Source organism: Oncorhynchus clarkii, chromosome 6, assembly GCF_045791955.1.
Source record: "Oncorhynchus clarkii lewisi isolate Uvic-CL-2024 chromosome 6, UVic_Ocla_1.0, whole genome shotgun sequence".
Classification (NCBI taxonomy): domain Eukaryota; kingdom Metazoa; phylum Chordata; class Actinopteri; order Salmoniformes; family Salmonidae; genus Oncorhynchus; species Oncorhynchus clarkii.
The window spans coordinates 38250949-38274499 of record NC_092152.1 but is presented as its reverse complement, the minus strand read 5'-3'; the positions used below and the strand labels follow the sequence as shown (position 1 = coordinate 38274499).

The 23551-nt window shown below is 40.7% G+C and overlaps 1 protein-coding gene across 3 annotated transcripts in view; it reads left to right on the top strand.

Annotated features, from left to right (window-relative positions):
• The window catches only part of LOC139411103 (netrin receptor UNC5D-like), a 216910-nt gene that overhangs the window by 132213 nt on the left and 61146 nt on the right, over nt 1-23551 (top strand). For all 3 annotated transcript variants that reach the window (XM_071156962.1, XM_071156961.1, XM_071156963.1), the window contains exon 2: nt 10191-10406. In XM_071156962.1, coding sequence (XP_071013063.1) covers nt 10191-10406 — 216 coding nt within the window. The remainder of the gene's footprint in view (nt 1-10190; nt 10407-23551) is intronic.

The following is a 23551-nucleotide window of genomic DNA, read 5'->3' as shown; positions in this document are numbered from 1 at the left end:
AGGCAAAACTGAGCGATTTTCCCCCTTAGGCCAGCTGCAATGTCAAAATTGTATTGTAAAAATGTGCTTTTTGGTCATAATTTAAGTATGGGGTTAGGCATTAGGGTTAGCGGTGTAGTTAGGGTTAGGTTAAAGATCTGATTTTTCTACCTCCTGAACAAGATTCATGGGGGGAAAATGCGAACCTCCTTTTGGCATATCCCCGTCCTGAGTCATCACACTACAAGCTCAGTCCTCTGCACTCCACAGCGTTCCAAAAGAAAAGTGAACAGAACTGACTGAAGCCGACATGCAGAGTTATGATTGCCATGTCGTGGTATATCTCAGAGACAGAGTTGATTTAAATCTTTATGCTAAACAAGGTCCCCTGGCTCATTGGCATTGTTTCCCTTGTCCCCGATCACAGCATCAGTGCCACGGCAACACCGCAAACGTCCCTACATACAGATAACCACCATGGCATTTATCTGCACTGCCTGCCTTCACATCCATCCAGCATCCAGGCAGGCAGGCTGCTCTCTGCTCAGTCAGGGGGGAAAGCATCAGCCTGCTGCCCGCCCTCCACCCAGTGACTGGCAGCAGATAGGAGGAAAGCGAGGAGCATTTAAGAGACAGCGTAAAAATATACAGACATAATGAGGAAATAAGTGACTTACTGGCGGCCCACTCATTGCCTTCATTAAGCCTCATACTGTATTTACGAACATCTATCATGAGATGAGAGAGAGACGAGCAGGCAGCCTAGAGTGAGACTAAGGGTGCTTTATGGAGCGTGCATTGTCACCTTGTTCCAATTATCTGTTACCTTTGACTACGTTTAAGTGTGTAGGCAATCCAAGTCTTGTGAGAGGACAGGGTTCATAATTAGCAGTTTGCAGTGGAAAATTGATGTCTACTCTCAGCCAAATCAAAGCATCTATTGGGGGTCACCTGGCCTTTTTAGCCGTCAACGCTTCCTGTTGAATTAGCCCATTAGACCTGATGAAAGACACTCACTTTCTTCTCCATTTGCTGTCCTTCATCTGTTCTAATGGGCTAATTATACAGTATATAACGCCCTGGCAATCAAGTGTATGCATGGAGCAGTCAGTTCCTATTGAGAGTAGGACAAGCACAGACATCAGTAACATGGAAATGAACAATCTGTCAGGAATCAATTTAACAAAGGATGTGTCAGCATTGGCCCCACTGCCTGTCAGGTTTGGGAGTAATTAATTTATTCTGCAGGTTGTATCCCCCTTTCCCCCCCAATCTACCTCCTGTAGCATAAATAACATAATTGAATCTTCTTCTGCTTGTGAAACAATGTCCAACTTGTCACTTAATGATCTGGGAAAGATTACAGGGATTCAGAAAGTATTCATACCCCTTGACTTGTTCTACATTTTGTTGTGTTACAGCCTGAATTTAAAATGGATTGTCACTGGCTTAAGGACACCACGCTGCTTGCTTAGCAAGCACCACTTCCTCCCGATTTGGCCCATGCCTTGCTAGCACACGTGACCACCCTCCTGAAGCGTCTTACCAGTCGGAGCCATGCAGAAAGCTAGCTATTCGCTGGCGCAAGTGCGGACAGTTCAGGCTGAGGATCCCCATGTGCTACACCTATACACAATACCCCATAATGTGAAAGCGGAATAATGTTTTGGGGATTTTTTACACATGAATTAAAAATGAAAAGCTGTATTGTCTTGAGTCAATAAGTATTGTTTATGGCAAGTGTAAATAAGGAGTAAACCTTTGCAGGAACAAGTCACATAATCAGTTACATGGAGTCACTTTGTGCAATAATAGTGTTTAACATGATTTTTGAAAGACTACCTCATCTCTGCACCCCACACATACATACAATTTTAAACACAGATTCAACCACAAACACCAGCATTTTCAAATGCTTCAAAAAGAAGGGCACCTATTGGTAGCTGAAAAAAACGAATCAGACATAGAATATCCTTTTGAGCATGGTGAAGTTATTAATTACGCTTTGGATGGTGTACTGTATCAATACATCAGATCACTAAAAAGATCAGTTCATCCTAACTCAGCTGCTGGAGAGGAAGGAAACCACTCAGGGATTTCACCATGAGGCCAATGGTCTTGAAAACAGTTACACAGAGTTTAATGGCTGTGATAGGAGAAAACTAAGGATGGATCAAGAACATTGTAGTTAGTCTACAATACTAACTTAAGTGACAGAGTGATAATATTCCAAAACATGAATCTTATTTGTGACAAGACACTAAAGTATTACTACAAAAAATGTGGCAAAACATCTAACTTGTCCCAAATACAAAGTGTTATCTATGGGGCAAATCCAATACAACACAGTACTTACTGAGTACCACTCTGAATATATGTTCAAGCATAGTGGTGGCTGCATCATGTTATGGGTATGCTTGTAATCGATAAGGACTGAATAGTTATTCTGGATAAAAAATATCTAATTGAGCTAAGCACAGGCAAAATCCCAGAGGAAAACCTGGTTCAGGATGCTTTCCAACAGACACTGGGAAATGAATATACCTTTCAGCAGGAAAATAACCTAAAACACAAGGCCAATCTTAACTGGATTTTCTTACCAAGAAGACAGTGAATGTTCCTGAATGGCCGAGTTACAGTTTTGACTTAATGTCCTTGAAGCTGGTGTTTAAGTCTAGATTCATCACTATTATTTATTTGACCTTTTATTTTACTAGGCAAGTCAGTTAAGAACAAATTATTTTCATTGACAGCCTTGGAACAGTGGGTTTACTGCCTTGTTCAGGGGCAGAACAACAGATTTTTACCTTGTCAGCTCAGGGATTCGATCTTGCAACCTTTTGGTTACAAGTCCAACACTCTGACCACTAGGCAACCTGGGTTACCAACATATTCAAATAATGATTGACATTTTAATTAAAAACCTTTATTTTGATGAATGCATTCATACTATTTTATCCTTACACGAGATATAGTCCCAACACAGATTGGTTGCTACGCAAGCCAGCTGGTTGTTAGTTCTATCGGTTCAGTTGCCAGAGACACAACCCAGTCGTTAATTCATTTTGTTATGTAGCTATGGACGTGACCCAGTCGTTCATTCTAAGTGTTCTAAGTGCGCAATTTCGCCTTTCATAGAAAATGTGCTCTCTCGTCGGCACAATGTTGTTCAGAGGAGTTAGCCAACCACACAGCCTACACAATCACTTCAAGCTGAAGCTGGAAAGACTGCAAACTCTCTGAATTTTGTTTCGTTGGAACGGATTTCTATTGACATGTCTTTTTTCCCACTTTTTTGTTGTTTTACTGGGGTGTATATCAGCCATAATAGTGCAGATAGATTGTAGATTCCATCTATGTAATTGTCTGCGTCATTTCCAATCACCCACATGTTTAACTGTTGCCTTATTTACTCTTACTGGAATTCATTCATTTCTTTGTCAGAACGGCAACTTACAAATATGTATTTTCCACTTCATAAAAAAAGCAGTTGGTGCTCAAGGCCCTTCTGGCTACAGGCAATAACTATAGAATTGGCTTGGCAAACTGTGTGCGTCAAATCGTAAGAATGTTGTGTAAGAAGACATAACACAATTCTATCTTCAAAAGTCCAGGGTCATTTCTGAACGTTTCAATCCCTAGAAGACCTTGTGTATTGAGTCCTGCACTCAGATGTTTTGCTGTGTTTACACTATTGTCTGTGTGTTTACTGCATTTGTGAGTGTACTACATCCTACAGTATGTGTGCATTCATTCATGTATCTATTAGACACAACAGCATTCATGGGAGGTGGTGGTGGAAAGTGGGGCCGGACGATTCGATTTCAGTGGACAGAATTGGATTTGATGGTGGGGCATAATAGCTTTCATGGGCTTTTACAGCTCTGAATAGCTTAGCTGTATCGTCCTTGATGGGATTGAGGGATGAGCCCAGCGATTCTGGGATGAAGCCCAGCGATGGCATCCTGTTCCTCCTTATTGTTCTGGGCCCAGGAGTGATGTAGAGGGCTCCCCCTGAACTAGAGGCTTCATATGAAGAGTCCAGGACTGCATCCAAAATGACACCCTATTTCCTTTATAGCCCATAGGTCTCTGGTCAAAAGTCGTGCACTATAAAGGGAATACAGTAGGGTGCCATTTGGGATTCATCCCAGCTCTTATCTTGAACTATAATCCCATCTCGTATTGTTGAGCCTGTTTGTTAGATCAATGTTTCCTCTCTCTCTCTGTTAAATTGATTAGGTAATCTAACGCACAATGGCAAGCAAACCTGTTCCAGCTGCTTGCCAAACTGACTTGAAAGAATAACCTGGTATGAATTGTGTGCTCACGTAGGGACATATTGGGCATCTGCACAAAGACATTCTGTGCACAAAGAGGAGGGCTTGCGGTAGAGATAAGATGCATTCAGGCTCAACGGTCACAGTGCTGGTAATCAGTCCTCGCCCAATGCCTGCGTTTGGTGGTCTATTCTGATTTCCTTCATCCGCAAATTACCCTGAAGAGACTGATTTCGACTAGAATTGCTTGAATTGTTCTCCATGTATGCTTATTTATTGTTCCTGACTATGTTTACGTATGATGAATGAGAAATGTGAACATTGTCTGTGGGGAAATGACAGATTTTCAATATGGACATGGGCAGAGTAGTGAATCCAAAGTATGTGAAAGGTGCCTCAGAATGTGAAAGGTCTGTTTTTAGTATAGACCAGTGACACCTCTTTGGGACTAATTATTTTCCAGGCATATAATTTTCCAAACATAATTTCCTTCTATGGCACGTCTTAGTAGAGTAGTTAAAATGACTTAATTTTAGTTCAAAATGTTAGTTAAAGCTACACTGCGTACAGGTGCTTTTTTTTCTAGATTTAAAAACAATTTCCCAGAATCTCATAGATGATGTAGTACAGTGGTCGTCAATCTTTTCTGAGTCGAGATCACTTTGAGTCAAAATGCCAACCGATATCTACATCTCTGATTTTTTTTAACATGACTTAAAAAATGTACGCCTATGCAACATTATCCTATTAAAACTATACTGTAGCAATGAAGTTTGTACAGTAAGCTATAGGCCAAATACATTATCACTGCATATTGGCTTTACTTGAACTGCCCTGGCAATGCATGGTTGTTCTTTTCAGACCAACATTTTCTATCTAGGCTACATGATCACATCGGCAATAGATCAGTTGTTGTATTGCTTGTGACGCACATCTGAGTGGCCATACATTTTTAAATAATTAGTTATTTTTGTATTTTACTGGGCTGATGGTGCATGCATCTGATGGTCAATCTCAGCAGAGGGAGAGAGCAGCAGACTGCGCGTCCCCCTCTCAACGTCCCTCCCCTCTCCCTTTCCTGTGCTCACACTGACCAAAAAGGTACATTGTCTTCCAACTGATGTAGAAACTCGAGTCGCACCGCATTATTTTTGTCTCATGCACAAATTAATGTTGTTACTCCAATGACCAAAATAAGTGAAATGTTCATCGACGTAAAAAAAAAACAAAAAAACAAGCTACTAATAATAATGCATGCCTATTGATACACTTCCTACTCATTCATTGCCGCTGCGGTGCTGGTTGTACCACGAGTGGAAGTAGGGAGAACGCACATTTTATGGCTTATATAAGTGTTGAATAAAAAGTGTTGACAGTGCTGAGTATTTTTTTTTACATGAACTCCCACATAAAAACAACAGCTCTTTGCTGTATTTGTTGAATATCTAGTCATGGTTTTAAAAGTTTAGAAATCTCACAGTATCAACTTTGCCGTAACTATCTTTTACACCTACAGACACGGTAATCTGAACCATCTGATTGGTCAGTAGTAGGTCTATAGTACACTTGATTTGCTCTCTGGGCCTGCCGGAAAGGCAGAATTTGTACTTTCAAACGCATAAAATGGTTCAAAATGGGAACACTTTGCCTTCCCGGCATGCAGGGCAGCTGTGCACCTACCGCCAACAGCGGGAGACAAATAAAAAAAGTAGGAACGCAAAGTTTTATTGTTGGGTTTTTACGAGAAATGTTTGGAGACAGATTATGAATGCCTTGGAGTTCAGCCAGTTGGTGACCACTGACCTGGGTAAATCCAGTACATCAGCATCCGCTCTGAGGCTGGTGGAGATTCAGGACTGAAAGTGGATGCGATAGATAACAGCTATGGAAACAGTTTTAAAAAATCATTTATATTTTGCAATGTCTTGAGAACAGGTGAAAACGTGATACACTGGGTATAATTATCTTTTTTTTTTTTTATTATGTTGGAGACATGCAATAACATTATAGCTATAGTGTCCCTTAAAATATTAGATCACACTCTGACGTTAGCTAGCAAGCTAACTTGGTCAATTTGATAGCTATCAAACATGTGGAAAAAGCTGTGCAAAATAATGCATTTTGACTCTCATAGCTCTGCATTTACAGAACATAACTTTGGCTTTAGCATGCATCGGTAATCCTTTGTTCTTCTGACAATACTACTGTACTGGGTATTGCCCAACATTCTCGAGAATTATGGTAGTCCTTAGCTAGCTATCTATCTACTTGCAAGCTAATAAACTCGTTTTTTTTTTCTTCAAATAGTAATTTATGATAATGACAAGCGGCGGTAAATGTTTATCAAACCAAAGGAAATTGGTATTAATATGATGTAGCCTAATCATAGACAACACATTCAATCATTACCATTCCCTAACAGTGTTGTTCATGTGTTTTGTCTGAAGGATTCCAGTTTTGAAGAGTCTAGCTAGAGGAGGGGGCACAGGCAAGGCTTCAGAAAGAATTGCAGAGGAAGACCTTGAGGGCTGCTAAGATGACTGCACAGACTGCTAAATTCTTCAATCTAGACTCCTGCACTTTACAACACACGACTGCTGCCATTTCACCACTGCACTATTCTATTTATTTATTACCAAGTCTGTTTACATAAGTTTTACACTTTCCAAGACTACACTGTACTTTATTCTTCAGATGCCATCTACTAGGCATCTATGCTTGGCATATGCAACTACTTTGTAAGTCGTTTTCTTAGTGATTTTTTTCATGGTTAGGGTGATATCAGTTCAGTACTTTATCCTAATTGTTTCCTCACACTGTGCTTTTGTTATTGAGGTTACAGCTACTACCTTGTATTCTTGCTTATCTCCCTAATAAACCTTTATTTGACCTGATCTGTCTAATCGGACCGGCTTGTTGTTTTTTTTTACAGTATTTGCAACCGGGTAGTCCATCCACCTTCCTGCAGACCTACCCTCTTGTAGGAAACCTTCAGGATCGTAGATATCCAGGAAGAAAGTGCAGTTTTGTAAATTAATCTAAAACAATTCCAAAAGTACAACAATGATGCCGAAATGCTAGATAAAGAATGCACAAATATTTTTTTGTTGTGCACACAAACTTCCCTTATTTTTATATGATTTATAGGTTTGGTTGTAAGTCCCTCTCTTTCAACATTTCACAGTACTCTGTAGGTTTATACAATTCCAGAGAGCCACCAAATCTGACAACAATAGGGAAAGTTCAGGTCCTTCCCCTCTCAAAGGTTTGCTAACCGCATCCTGTGTTGCGTGGAAACGTGTCCTCAAAGTTGTAGCAGCTCAGCCGTTGTTTGTGGCACCTCAGGGAGTCTTCTTACGCAGACTTCTTAAATAGCTGAAAGACAGAATAATCATAAAATATTATTATGTCTATTGAATGTAATTAGTATTAGTGCAGAACTGAAGCATTGACATCTGTTGAAAATAATAACAGGACATTTATTTTCATTTGACATATACAAATCTTTTTCACAACCTAGAGGACAACTAACACTTAGAGTGGCTTGCGAAAGTATTCACCCCCTTGGCATTTTTCCTATTTTGTTGCCTTACAACCTGTCATTAAAATAGATGTTGGGGGGGGGTGTATCATTTGATTTACACAACAAGCCTACCACTTTAAAGATGCACATTTTTTATTTTGAAACAAACAAGAAATAATACAAAAAACAGAACTTGAGCGTGCATAACTATTCACCCCCCCAAAGTCAATACTTTGTTGAGACACCTTTCGCAGCAATTACAGCTGCAAGTCTCTTAGGATACGTCTCTATAAGCTTGGCACATACAATTGCCAAGCCCATTCTTCAAAGCAAAACTGCTCCAGCTCCTTCAAGTTGGATGGGTTCCGCTGGTGTACACCAATCTTTAAGTCATACCACACATTCTCAATTGGATTGAGGTCAGGGCTTTGCCTAGGCCATTCCAAGACATTTAAATGTTCTCCTTCCCCTTAAACCACTCGAGTGTTGCTTTAGCAGTATGCTTAGGATCATTGTCCTGCTGGAAGGTGAACCTCCATCCCAGTCTCAAATCTCTGGAAGACTGAAACAGGTTTCCCTCAAAAATGTCCCTGTATTTAGTGCATCCATCAATCATTCGATTCTGATCAGTTTCTCAGCCCCTGCCGATGGAAAAACATCCCCACAGCATGATGGTGGCAGCATCATGGGATGGTACCAGAGTACCTTCTTCCATATGTTTGGGGAGTCTCCCACATGCCTTTTGGTGAACACCAAACAATGTTTGCTCATTGTTTTCTTTTAGCAATGGCTTTTTTCTGGCTACTCTTCCGTAAATCACAGCTCTATGGAGTGTACGGCTTAAAGTGGTCCGATGGACAGATACTCCAATCTCCACTGTGGAACTTTGCAGCTCCTTCAGGGTTATCTTTGGTCTCTTTGCTGCCTCTCTGATTAATGCCCTCCTTGTCTGGTCTGTGTGTTTTGGTGGGCGGCCCTCTCTTGGCAGGTTTGTTGTGGTGCCATATTCTTTCCATTTTTCAATAATGGATTTAATGGTGCTCAGTGGGATGTTCAAAGTTTCTGATATTTTTTTATAACCCAACCGTTATCTGTTCTTCTCCACAACTTTGTCCCTGACCTGTTTGGAGAGCTGCCACTTACTTAGTGGTGTTGCAGATCTTATTTAGGGGCTTCGTAGCAAATTTAGATGAAAACATATGCACGCACCACTTTTCTGTTTTTAATTTAAAAAAAATAATTTTTACATTTAAATAGGAAAAACCCCAAGGGGATGAATGCTTTTGCTAGGCACTGTAGATCTTGTTGCCCTCCGCATTCTCAAAGTAACAAGTTCAAACAGGTGCCATTAATACAGGTAACGAGTGGAGGACAGAGGAGCCTCTTAAAGAAGAAGTTACAGGTCTGTGAGAGCCAGAAATCTGGCTTGTTTGTAGGTGACCAAATACTTATTTTCCACCATAATTTGCTAATAAATTCATAAAAAATCCTACAATGTGATTTTCTGGATTTTTTTTCTCTTTTTGTCTATCATAGTTGAAGTGTACCTATGATGAAAATTACAGGCCTCTCATCTTTTTTTTTTCTTTTTTTTTTTGAATTTTACCCCTTTTTCTCCCCAATTTCGTAGTATCCAATTGTTGTAGTAGCTACTATCTTGTCTCATTGCTACAACTCCCGTACAGGCTCGGGAGAGACGAAGGTTGAAAGTCATGCGTCCTCCGATACACAACCAACCAAGCCGCTGCTTCTTTAACACAGCGCACATCCAACCCGGAAGCCAGCCGCACCAATGCGCCGGAGGAAACACCGTGCACCTGGCCACCTTGGCTAGCGTACACTGCGCCCAGCCCGCCACAGGAGTCGCTGGTGCGCGATGAGACAAGGACTTTCTCATCCTTTTGGCTTTCTCATCCAATGGGTTTTGAGAAGGAGACGAGGCGAGAGGATGCTAGTAGTATGCAATTGAGATCTTCTCAGTCTGACCCAATGAGCTTGTGGCGGAAACTTGTCATTCATTGTCCGCAGTACTAAATCTGTCAGGAAAATCCAAACCAACAGCCAAATCAAATACAGGGGTTTTCAGGTAGGCTGCAGGCGCTAAATTGTTACTGTTGAATCACATTGAATGACAACTAGCAACTTACAGCTTTTGGACAAAGAAAAAGTTACATAATACAGCTTTAAAATCTTCGTAACATATCTATCAGCGCTTTTTCCTGGGTTTTGTTTTGAATGTCTGTCATTGTCACCCAGAAGAACACTGCTTTGCTTTCTCTTTGGGAATTTAGGCTGGGTATCTGCTGTATCTGTAAAGCACTTTGTGACAACTGCTGTGCTGATGTAAAAAGGACTTTATGAAATACATGTAATTGATTGATTGAATTAACTAGTCTCTCTCTTTGTAGGAGCCACAGGTGACATCCTGCCAGACTCCCTACCATCAGTCCCAGGTACCCTGCCTCACTTCCTGAAGGAACCAGAAGATTCCTACATAATCAAAAGCAACCCAATCAAGCTGCTGTGTCGGGCTGTGCCTGCCTTGCAGATCTTCTTCAAGTGCAATGGAGAATGGGTGCACCAGAATGAACATGTGTCCCGGGAGTACATGGATCAGAACACTGGTAAGAAGCCATAGAGATCCTATAATCCAAGGTTATTCAAATCCTACAACGGATGTTTGGAGTTGTGTAGAATGGCGCCGGAGGGGATGGCTGATATTTTACATGATCCTAACCAACTGTGCTATTTTGTTTGTTTTTTTGCATTGTTTGTAACTTATTTTTTTACTTATTTTGTACATAATGTTGCTGCTACCATCTCTTATGCCTGAAAATACCTTCTGGACATCAGAACAGCGATTACTCAACTCGAACTGGAAGAATATATATATTCTTCCCCCAAATCCCCGTCATTTGCGTGAAGAAAAGAAGGAGAAAAAGGGGGCGGAGGTCAGGCTGCCTTCTGAGAATATGTTGGCGAGTGAGTAAACCTCAACTACCATCCGTTCTATTGGCCAACGTGCAATCATTGGAAAATAAAATGGATGACCTATGATCAAGATTATACTACCAAAGGGACATTAAAAACTGTAATATCTTATGTATCTGAACGACAACACGGATAATATAGAGTTGGCTGTATTTTCCATGCACCGGCAGGGCAGAGAAGCTACGCCTGGTAAGTAAGTGCTTGCCTGAGGTAGAGAACCTTATGATAAGCTGTAGACCACACTATTTACCAAGAGAGTTCTCATCCATATTATTCGTGGCTGTCTATTTACCACTACAAACCGAGGCTGGTACTAAGTCCGCACTCAAGCTGTATAAGGCCATAAGCAAACAAGAAAATGCTCATCCAGAAGCAGCGCTCCTAGTGGCCCGGGACTTTAATGCAGGCAAACTTAAATCCGTTTTTCCTCATTCCTACCAGCATGTGACATGTGCAACCCGAGGAAAAAAGAACTCTAGACCACCTTTATTCCACACACAGAGATGTATACAAATGGCATTGAGTAGTATATTACCTCAGTCATCGGCTTCATCAGTAAGTGCATCGACGATGTCATCCCCACAGTGACCGTACATACAAATCCCAACCAGAAGTCATGGATTGTCCAGCCTTTTGTCCACTAATCTCCACGGATGGTTGTCGGCATGGTTGGTATTCTCTGCAAAAACACATTCACGTTTTAGTACACAACTATTTGTATTTTTTTATTTAAACTTTATTTAATGATCAATTTTATCACACAGTATGCCTACACGTTGATAGGCTATATACATTTGTTTTAAGAAAATGCACTGAAACCAAAATACCATTTGTTTTGGTGATCCTCTCAGCTCCGGCTAATTTTCAAGTCCTCAAATGGTTACGGTCCTAACCCTGGAACGGGTAGCACCGTAGAAAGAAGCTGGCTTGATGAAAATGATGTCCATTTCATCTGTTCTCTTTGGTCGCAATGTCTTTTTTTTTTGATAAACAGCTCGTTTTTGAATGGTAACTGTGTTAAGGGTGGAGTTTGGAGCGGTGTGAGGAGTACTGGAAAGATGTGAATTTCAGCTTACAATAGGCCATAAGCATACAGCAGATTGTCGATTGTCCTCACTTTGATTATGCTGTAACAACATACTGTAGCACCATGATCAGGATCTCTATTAATTTAAGTGAGCAGAATAGGGCGTTCAGGAATAACGTAAAATATAGTACAGTTTTTTTTTATCAATCAGTATATTTGAGTTCAACCACAATATTTGTTGTATTATTTGTTCTGTCTTTTCTGGTGGATTAAACTGAAATTACAACCAAATTTCTTTGGGTTGTTTAAAAAAATAAGGATATTTTGGAGATTATTTTGTTTTCAAATAACCTAAAGTGAACGAGAAAAAGACCATTCTTGAGCATGGGGTGAGACATTGTTACTAATTTGTAAATAAAGCCAGTTTGTTATTCAGAATTATTTATTTCAGTTTTTAGAGGGAGAGAAACCAGAAGCCTACCGTCAGTCACCTCATAGGTCTCTCGGTAGTGGCTGGTACGGGTATTGAACCAGCATCCGTAGCAACTCCGTTTGCGCTGCGATGCAGTGTTTTAGACCACTGTGCCACTCGGTCACTGTGGAACGTGACCGGTCGGGAGTAGGCTACGGTACTACAGTAAGAGCAAAATAATCCTAACATTTCCACACCCTAATTGTAGTCTAAGTTTCTCTTAGAATAAAAACCTTAGTGTAACAACAGTTTTAGTAGGTAATACTGTCGAGTTGTAACAAAAAAATTATAATAATTCCAGGTGTGTGCGGGCAGGACAGAGGAATAGCTATTCTTACACCATTGTTCTAAATTGAATCACTTTCTTCATCCTCATCATTCAGTTCATTGAAATTCAATTTTGAAGTCGTGCACAATTATCAGTTTCTATTTGGTTTATCCTGTTTACGGTGTAGGTTCCCTTTTGGGAACCTACCCTCCCACGTTCAGCTGGAACGGTGGCGCACGGAATGCAAAAATATTCTTAGAAATATTTAACCTCCACACATTAACAAGTAGCTCAATAGCTCAAATGAAAGATAAACACCTTGTTCATCTAGCCAGCAAGTCAGATTTCTAAAATGTTTTACGGTGAAAACATAGCACATATTTATGTCAAACCACCACCAAAGACACAGCTCATTTGAATAGCCAAAACATGCAATCAACAAACGCAGGATTAAAATAAAAATAATTCTCTAACCTTTTGAAAATCTTCATCAGATGACAGTAATAGGACATGTTACACAGTACATTTATGTTTTTTTCAATAATATGCTATTTATATCCATAAATCTCTGTTTACAATGACGCCATGTTCACAAAATGCTACTCGGATGTCCGGAGAAATTATGATAGCTCCGGCAGATAACGTCAGATAACAAGCAATACACATCATAAACTTTGACTAAATATACATGTTCTACATATAGATAGAAAGATACACTTCTTCTTAATGCAATCGCTGTGTTACATTTATTTTTAACGTTACAGAATTCGTTCACTAGGCTATAATATGAGACGGCGCTCAGAAATTAGCATTATGTCTCCTCTATCTTGGAGTCCACAGAAACCCAAAATTACCACATAAATATTCCCTTACCTTTGATGTTCTTCGATCAGAAGACGTGGAAGGAGTTATACTTACCAAAAAATGCGTTTGGTTTTCAAGTCTGTGTCTTTAGGTTATCAAACGCGACAAATTCCGGTTGAAACGCAGCCAAAATTCTAGTGGACGCGCATCAAAACTTCAAAATGACATATTATATGTCGACTAAACTGGTCAAACTAAGTGCAGAATCAAGCTTTAGCATGTTTTAAACGTGCAAAACAATCCTTGGCTCGAACAGACAACCCGACATCGTTTGGTCAGTCTTGGAAGAAAGAGAGCTCCGGACCCAACGCGCGCATGAAAGTACATGTATTTTCGCGTGACCCGAAGGTTTCAGCCCGCCAAAAGTCAAGGGAGCGCGCGATTCTCACAAAGACAGGCCCCACTGAAAGGAGACACCGCGCTGAACAGATAGAAACTGTTCCCAGATCTGTAGCTGGTTGGGAAGGGTGTGGGCGATGACGTCAAAGTTGGCCCAACTTTCATGATGACAAGAGAGAGTTTGGGAGAATGGCTGCCCTGAGAGTTCTGCTTTACATACAGACATAATTTGAACGGGTTTAGAAGCTTTAGAGTGTTTTCCATCCAATAATAATTATTATATGCATATATTAGCAATTTTGGACAGATTTGTTTTCAGTTTACTATGGGCACGCAATTCTTCCAAAGGGGGCAGTATTGTCCCGAGCCTCGCCCATTCATTGTCAGTTAGAGACGCAGTAGCACCTTGGACCCAAAAGCATAATCAGTGCTCTAACTCCCTTTTGCGCTGGTCTGAAACATTGAAGTAGTGACGCAGGGTACCGTACGAAACCACAAATTACCTGTAAGTTCCGCAGCATAATCGCAAAACTTGTAGTTGAGCAACCTCTGTACAAATGGAAACCCAGCCATGAGCTGCCCTGTGACGTGAGCCTGCCAAATGAGCTAAATGCCTTTAATGCTCGCTTTGAGGCAAGCAACACTGAAGCATGCATGAGAGCACCAGCTGTTCTGGACGACTGTGTGATAACGCTCTCAGTAGCCGATGTGAGCAAGACCTTTAAACGGGTTAACATTCACAAAGCCGCGGAGCCAAACAGATTACCAGGATGTGTACTCAAAGCATGCACGGATCAACTGGCAAGTGTCTTCACTGACATTTTCAACCTCTCCCGGACCGAGTCTGTAATACCTACATGTTTCAAGCAGACCGCCAGAGTCCCTGTGCCCAAGGAAGCGAAGGTAACCTGCCTAAATGATTACCGCCCCGTAGCACTCACGTCGGTAGTCATAAAGTGCTTTTAAACGCTGGTCATAGCTCACATCAACAGCATCCTCCCGGACCCACTCCAATTCTCATACCGCTCCAACAGATCCACAGATGACACAATCTCAATCACACTCCACATTGTCCTTTCCCACCTGGACAAAAGGAACACCTATGTGAGAATGCTGTTCATTGACTACAGCTCAGCGTTCAACACCATACCCCTGCACAACATCTATTTGCACCTCTCCCGGATGGAAACTACAAGTGTAATGGCTGCGCTCAATGCAATGGCACTTACAAATGTAGATCCTTCAAACAAGGAAACAAATCCCCATCAAAGGTGTTATCACGTGCTCAACTAAAGCAGTTATTTATCTTTTAACTTGTCCTTGTGGTAAAAAAATGATGTGGGTAAAACGAAGTGCGAATTAAAAGTATGAATCTCGGAACATTGTGGCACCATTAGGTGCAAAAACTCGGCGTACCCAGTTGCAGGCCACTTTTTGGAATACAGCCACTCGATTTTGTCCCTACATTATATTGGAATTGAACACGTCACCCTCCCTAGGAGAGGAGGTGACCTCAACTATTTATTGTTAATACGAGAGGCTGCTTGGATCTTTAATTTAAAAACTCTTGCTCCCTTCAGTCTCAACGTAGACTTTGATCTGAAGCCATTCTTGTGATTTTGCTATTCAATGCAAATGTTTGTAGGCTTATGTAGCCATATTGTATCTTTTGATCTTATACTATCCATTCATGTTTTTTTATATGTTCTATTTATATCTGTAAATTAACCAATGATATCAAGCCACACCCGGCAAAGATTACAGACACCCATGTGTGTCCTTTGACACTATATAAACTAGTGACCCGCAGTGTTTGTCATTATACCCTGATGAAGACAGCTTGTCTGTCGAAATGTTGGTTATTACGTTAATCAGTTATTGCATCTGAGCTCCTAGAGTGTGCGGTTCTCCTTTTCTTTTTCAAGTGTTCTACTCCGCTAGCCAGCACCTCATCTAAACAGGTGTGCTTTTCTTTCACCTCCAGATTAACCTGTTGCGACGACCAAACCCGGATCCGGGATTCTATTTATAGACCTAAGCTCATTACCATAACGCAACGTTGACTATTCATGAAAATCGCAAATGAAATGAAATAAATATGCTATCTCTCAAGTTTAGCCTTTTGTTAACAACACTGTCATCTCAGATTTTCAAAATATGCTTTTCAACCATAGGAAAACAATCATTTGTGTAACAGTAGCTAGCTAGCGTAGCATTTAGCGTTAGCATTAGCGTTAGCATTTAGCAGGCAACTATCACAAAAACAAGTAAAGCCTTCAAATAAAATAACTTACCTTTGAAGACCTTCTGATGTTTTCAATGAGGAGACTCTCAGTTAGATAGCAGATGCTCAGTTTTTCCAAAAATATTATTTGTGTATTAGAAATAGCTCCGTTTTGTACATCACATTTGGCTACCAAAAAAAAAAAAAAAAAAAAAAAAAAAAAACGAAAATTCAGCCCTCAAAACGCAAACTTTTTTCCAAATTAACTCCATAATATCGACTGAAACATGGCAAACGTGGTTTAGAATCAATCCTCAAGGTGTTTTTCCACATATCTCTTCGATGATATATCCTTCGTGGAAGCCTGGTTTCTCCTTGCTCTCAAATGGAAAAATAATTGCACCTGGCTTTGCGCTCCAATTTCGACGCAGGGACACCAGGCGGACACTTGGAAAATGTAGTCTCTTATGGTCAATCTTCTAATGATATGCCTACAAATACGTCACAATGCTGCAAACACCTTGGGGAAACGACAGAAAGTGTAGGCTCATTCCTTGCGCAATCACAGCCATATAAGGAGACAATGGAAAACAGAGCTTCAGAGATTCTGCTCATTTCCTGGTTGACGTATCATCTTGGTTTTGCCTGTAGAATGAGTTCTGGGGCACTTACAGACAATATCTTTGCAGATTCTGAAACTTCAGAGTGTTTTCTTTCCAAAACGGTCAATAATATGCATAGTCGAGCATCTTTTCGTGACAAAATATTGCGCTTAAAACGGGAACGTTTTTTATCCAAAAATGAAATAGCGCCCCTAGAGATCCAAGAGGTTAACATGAAAAACTCTACATGTTATCTGTTCCCATTACATAACCTGGCATATTTATCCTTATGCTAACCTGAGCAGGTGGCAGTGATTATTTCCTGTAACAAATTCTCTATCAGCCTATCAAAGATTTTAGACTTTATATCGACCAACCAATGGTATTTGTTAAAATAAGTCAACTTGGCTACCAGAGGGACCTTTTAAAACTCCAAATTCAAAGTTTACTTTTGTTCCACTTGGTAGTGGAGAGTGCCAATAGTGCATGATACATCCTTGACTAGGCTACTAGCTACTAACGTAAGAAACAATTCTAAAGGCTAGTTTTCGCGTATGACAAAATCCTATGTTTTTCATGTGCTTTTCCCGAAAATAAAGTAAAAGGAGGTCTATACAAAATGTAATTTTATCGTACGTCGTAAAAAGGCTTATGGACTTGTCAAATAGCTGTCATGTACAGTCATCATCATTGCTTCCTGGTTGCACACACCGCTAAAGCGGTTGACTCTAAAACGACAGGGCACTTTAACCGTGGGTTTGAGCCCTCCTTGCATCAAGCATTTTTGTTAAGGAACTGTTCTCTGCTGGTCCTCGTTGTTCGATTCAAATAACACGTGACAAAGTGGAGGATTATAAAAATGCATATCAAACGTTGTACATGTACATTACCGGTCAAAAGTTTTAGAACACCTACTCATTCAAGGTTTTTCTTTATTTTTTAGTATTTTCTACATTGTAGAATAATAGTAAAGACATCAAAACTATGAAATAACACATCATGTAGTAACCAAAAAAGTGTTAAACAAATTCTTCAAATAGCCACCCTTTGCCTTGATGGCAGCTTTGCACACTCTTGGCATTCTCTCAACCAGCTTTATGAGTTAGTCACCTGGAATGCTTTTCAATTAACAGGTGTGCCTTCTTAAAAGTTAATTTGTGGAATTTCTTTCCTTCTAATGCGTTTGAGCCAATCAATTGTGTTGTGACACGGTAGGGGTGGTATACAGAAGATATCCCTATTTGGTAAAAGACAAAGTCCATATTGTAGCAAGAACAGCTCAAAAAAGCAAAGAGAAATGACAGTCCATCATTATTTTAAGATATGAGGGTCAGTCAATACGGAACATTTCAAGAACTTTGAAAGTTTCTTCAAGTGCAGTCGCAAAAACCATCAAGCGCCATGATGAAACTGGCTCTCATGAGGACCGCCACAGGAAAGGAAGACCCAGAGTAACCTCTGCTGTAGAGGATACATTCATTAGAATTACCAGCCTCAGAAATTGCAGCCCAAAGAAATGCTTCACAGAGTTCAAGTAACAGACACATCTCAACATCAACTCTTCAGAGGAGACTGTGTGAATTGGGCCTTTATGGTTGAATTGCTGCAAAGAAACCACTACTAAAGGACACCAATAACAAGAAGAAACTTGCTTGGGCCAAGAAACACAAGAAATGGAATCTAGACCTGTGGAAATTTGTCCTTTGGTCTCGAGTCCAAATTAGAGACTTTTTGTTCCAACTGCCGTGTCAGTGTGAGACGTGGTGTGGGTGAACGGATGCTCTCCACGTGTGTATTTCCCACTGTAAAGCATGGAGGAGGTGTTATGGTGTGGGGGTGCTTTGCTGGTGACATTGTCTGTGATTTATTTAGAATTCAAGGCACACTTAACCAGCATGGCTACCACAGCATTCTGCAGTGATACGCCATCCCATCTGGTTTGGGCCTGTTCGAACTATCATTTGTTTTTCAACAGGACAATAACCCAACACACCTCCAGGCTGTGTAAGGGCTATTTTACCAAGAAGGAGAGTGATGGAGTGCTGCATCAGATGACTTAGCCTCCACAATCCCCCGACCTCAATCAAATTGTGCTTAGCATATGTGGGAACGCCTTCAAGACTGTTGGAAAAGCATTCCAGGTGAAGCTGGTTGAGAGAATGCCAAGAGTGTGCAAAGCTGTCATCAAGGCAAAGGGTGGATATTTGAAGAATCTCAAATATAACATATTTAGATTATTTTAACACTTTTTTGGTTACTACATGATTCCATGTGTTATTTCATACTTTTGATGTTTTCAATGTTGTTCTACAATGTAGAAAATAGTTTTTAAAAATAAAGAAAACCACTTGAATGAGTAGGTGTTCTAAAACCTTTGACCGGTACTTGTACAACGTTTCATATGCATTATTATAATCAAATTTTAAAAATACCGGTATTGTAAGTGTAGGCCTATGTCTATGCTATGTGTGTAAGGGATAATCAACAAGGGCTAAATGTGCCAGGTTATCTAATGGGAACAGCTAATGTAGCTTTTGGTCACGTGCAACTATGTCAACGATTGTAATTGGCGGATGCGTATTTTGAGATGGAGAAAAAGTTTCAATTAGAACTTTTTCTAATGTTCGCAAGTATGGACCCCATATGTTCAGTCCAATTAAGACCCATCAGGCTGGTGTCAGAGAGAGAGACGTGCACAACAGACTAGCGCTGTGCCTCAAATGGCACCCTATGCTCTACTTTTGACCAGAGCCCATAGTGCACTATGCAGGGAATAGGGCACCATTTGGGATGTATCCGAAAGCAGGTTGTGTTGATTAGAGGCTTACACTTCACTTCTGTTTCCTGAAGGGATTTCCGGGAAAACAAAGCTGATGTGACACCTCGTCTGGAATGTGTTCTGATTAGTGGCTTCTCAATAGGAATCGTCGTCTTTCTGGTATTCATGAAGGTCCCTTTGCAGTAAAGCCTGTTTAATTACTTCTGGAAGTTCATATTTGTGTGATTGCTGTGCTGTGAAATTGTTGTGGGACTGATAATGGGGGAAATGAAAGTCAGAACTTGTACCATTTCCACTCTGTGTGATTCAGTCAGTGCATGGGAAAAGTATGAGGGAATAGTTCACTCTTTGGTTTAATGCTAAATCCACTGCTTAGCAAGAGGCCAGCTAGTTAATTGATTTGAAAGATGAGAATGGGGCGTTATCTAGCAATAACAAAAAGTAAAGTGCCTGTTCTTCTCCTTCAACATGTTGACACAGTGGGCTGAACATACTGGGTTGTTTTAGGTGGTAGGAGGAAAATATGTTGTTGCTAAATACTGAATTATTGGCAAATTTCATCAATTCTTTAGTAAATGGAAAGCATGAGCTCCAACCCAAGCACTGTATTTGAATAATGTTATGCTATTTACCAAAATGTAGCAAATTGCACTAACTAAGCATGACAATTGCACTGGATTGGGAGGAAAGGGGTTGTTGTAATACTAGATTAGGCTACCTGTAGACATGTGTGCATATGGGTCTGATAACATATTGACCAATCAGTGTCTGTTAACTTCTCTACAATAAAGCAACTAGCAGTACTATAATGGCTCATATTGCTTATTTCATAAGCTTATGAACTTGATATTATCCTTTTTTATTTCATAGAGCCATGGTGATGCTTTCCTACTGTAAATGGAGTATATGGTCTCTGTAAATCCAGAGTAGATCAGGTCTGATGATGTACTGTAGGATATGAAAGCTGTTTTGTATTCATTAACTCTGTTCATACTTGTTCAGCTCATCTGCATTCTCAAGTGAATAACTGTCTACTCGTTGGGCTCCCTCCAGACGGCGCCACCGCCTCCCCACATGGTACTTAACCGAACACATTATCTTCGTTCGCCACGCAATTTCACAGATTTTGATTCAAGCACTCCCAGTATTTGAACATTTGCTCTGCCTTTAAGCTATATTCCAGAGAACAATTATTACTTTTTCTTAATCTTCTGCACTTCACCGCATGCAATGTTACTTTGCCTAGACTGTGAAACCAATGGTTTCTGTATCAAAAGGAGACCCAGGTGGATTTGCAATTAAAAGAGCCTGGCTGAGATTGTCCTCTTCTCACCTCTTCTCACACCTGGCCAACTGGATAGCCAACTAGCTTTATCACCATTAAAATCATAACCACCAGTGAAAACAACATGCTCAGCGCTGCTTTGTCCTGCCCTGGTAATGGACAGACAAATTGTGTAGTGTTGGATTAGGCCAAGATAATCAGAGCAGAAGATATATGAAGAATTGGATGTTATTGATTAGTACATGGACCCTCAATGCCACCGGGAGCCCCGTGATTATAACGTCTCTTATTTACCAACCAGGCTGATGAATCACAGCCACAGATAAGCAGTGCTCCAGTGCCCTTGATTTAGCCAGACTGAGGCACAGGGAGGAGAGCTAGGAAGAGAGAAGAGGAGAGCTATGAGGTGAGGAGAGGAGAGCTAGGAGGAGAGGAGAGCAGAGCTAGGAGGAGAGGAGAGCAGGGACTGACTGTTGGCTGGCTGAAGTCAGCCAGCAAGGTGAAGTAATAAGTTGAGAATGTACTGTCACGAAGTGCTGCTCATGGAACGTTTCCTTTCAATTAACCTTCCTACCTTAAAGGAAAATGGACTTCTGTCCCAATTTGTCTATGTTTAAATGTCAATAAATGTCTATTTGAATATCGCTGTGGCAAAGGAATCCAGACAGCCACCTACACCTCTGTCCAGGTATTTCTCTAAGCAGAGAGAATTAATTTCAGACCCCATGGAGTGCAGTGTGATGACTAGAGATGACTACAGACAGCTGTGCTGAGGCCTCTGGGACGAGGCGGGTCTCGTCTACCTGTCAGTAATAGATTTTTTATAGGGTCAGCATGCCTATACATAATTGAACAGCGGAAGGATTACTGGGGAAATCAATGTCACAGTGGCCTCCGGTTGAAACCGACGGCTGCAAGCGATGACGTGTGGTTAGGTTTAAAATAATTGAATTGACAAGCTCTGTTCATACACTATTTGTACAAAAGTATGTGGACACCTCTTCAAATTAATTGATTTGGCTATTTCAGCCACACCCGTTACTGACAGGTGTATATAATCTCAAATGTCTGCTCTGCTAGAGCTTCCCCGGTCAACTGTAAGTGCTATTATTGTGAAGTGGAAACGTCTAGGGGCAACAACGGCTCAGCCGCGAAGTGGTAGCCCACACAAGCTCACAGAACGCGACCGCTGACGTGCGTAGCGCGTACAAATGATCTTTCCTAGTTTCAACACTCAACACACAGTTCCAAAATGCCTGTGGAAGCAACGTCAGCACAAGAATGATTCATCGGGAGCTTCATGGAATGGGTTTCCATGGCCAAGCAGCCACACACAAGCCTAAGATCACCATGCGCAATGCCAATCGTCGGCTGGAGTGGTATAAAACTTGCCGTGGTATAATAATCGTCGACTGGAGTGGTATAAAACCTGCCGTGGTATAATAATCGTCGACTGGAGTGGTATAAAACCTGCCGTGGTATAATAATCGTCGGCTGGAGTGGTATAAAACCTGCCGTGGTATAATAATCGTCGGCTGGAGTGGTATAAAACCTGCCGTGGTATAATAATCGTCGGCTGGAGTGGTATAAAACTTGCCGTGGTATAATAATCGTCGGCTGGAGTGGTATAAAACCTGCCGTGGTATAATAATCGTCGGCTGGAGTGGTATAAAACTTGCCGTGGTATAATAATCGTCGGCTGGAGTGGTATAAAACTTGCCGTGATATAATAATCGTCGGCTGGAGTGGTATAAAACCTGCCGTGGTATAATAATCGTCGACTGGAGTGGTATAAAACCTGCCGTGGTATAATAATCGTCGGCTGGAGTGGTATAAAACCTGCCGTGGTATAATAATCGTCGGCTGGAGTGGTATAAAACTTGCCGTGGTATAATAATCGTCGACTGGAGTGGTATAAAACTTGCCGTGGTATAATAATCGTCGACTGGAGTGGTATAAAACCTGCCGTGGTATAATAATCGTCGGCTGGAGTGGTATAAAACTTGCGTGGTATAATAAGCGTCGGCTGGAGTGTTATGAAACTCGCGTGGTATAAAAAACGCGTTCTCTGGAGTGATGAATCACGCTTCACCATCTGGCAGTCCGATAGACGAATCTGGGTTTGATGGATGCCAGGAGAATGCTAGCTGCCCGAATGCTTAGAGCCAACTGTTAAGTTTGTTGGAGGAGGAATAATGGTCTCTGCAGCTGTTTTTCATGGTTCGGACTAGACCCCTTATTTCCAGTGAAGGGAAATCTTAACGCTATAGCATACAATGACATTCTAGAAACATGGGAACAAACTTTACATTGTGTTTATATTTTTGTTTAAGTTTTGACTTAGGGGTGTGAATACCTATGTAAATGAGATATTTCTGTATTTAATTTTCAAAATTATTGTGTGTCGATGGGTGAGAAAAATGAATACATTTAATGCATTTTGAATTTAGGCTGTAACACAACAAAATATGGAATAAGTCAATGAATTCTTTCTGAAGGCACTGTATGTGAAAGGGAATCATAATACGTTTGTTCCGAGAGAAGTATTTATGATGTTATGGATGGACTGTTCCTTTGATGCTGTTAAAGGCCTAGTGCAGTCCAAAACTATTTGCCAAGAGTGTGCAAAGCTGTCATCATGGCAAATATAAAACATATTTTGATTTGTTTAACACATTTTTGGGTTACTACATGATTCCATATGTGTTATTTCATAGTTTTGATGTCTTCACTATTATTCTACAATGTAGAAAATAGAAAAAATAAAGAAAAACTCTATATAGCACTTTTGACTGGTGCTATATATTTCCCCCTGAGGTTGGAATAATACTGTGAAATTGTGATGAAAATGCCCTTTTAGTGCAAGAGCTGTAAATTCTGCCTGTTTTGGTGGGATGGACTTTTGGCCTGCCTGGTGA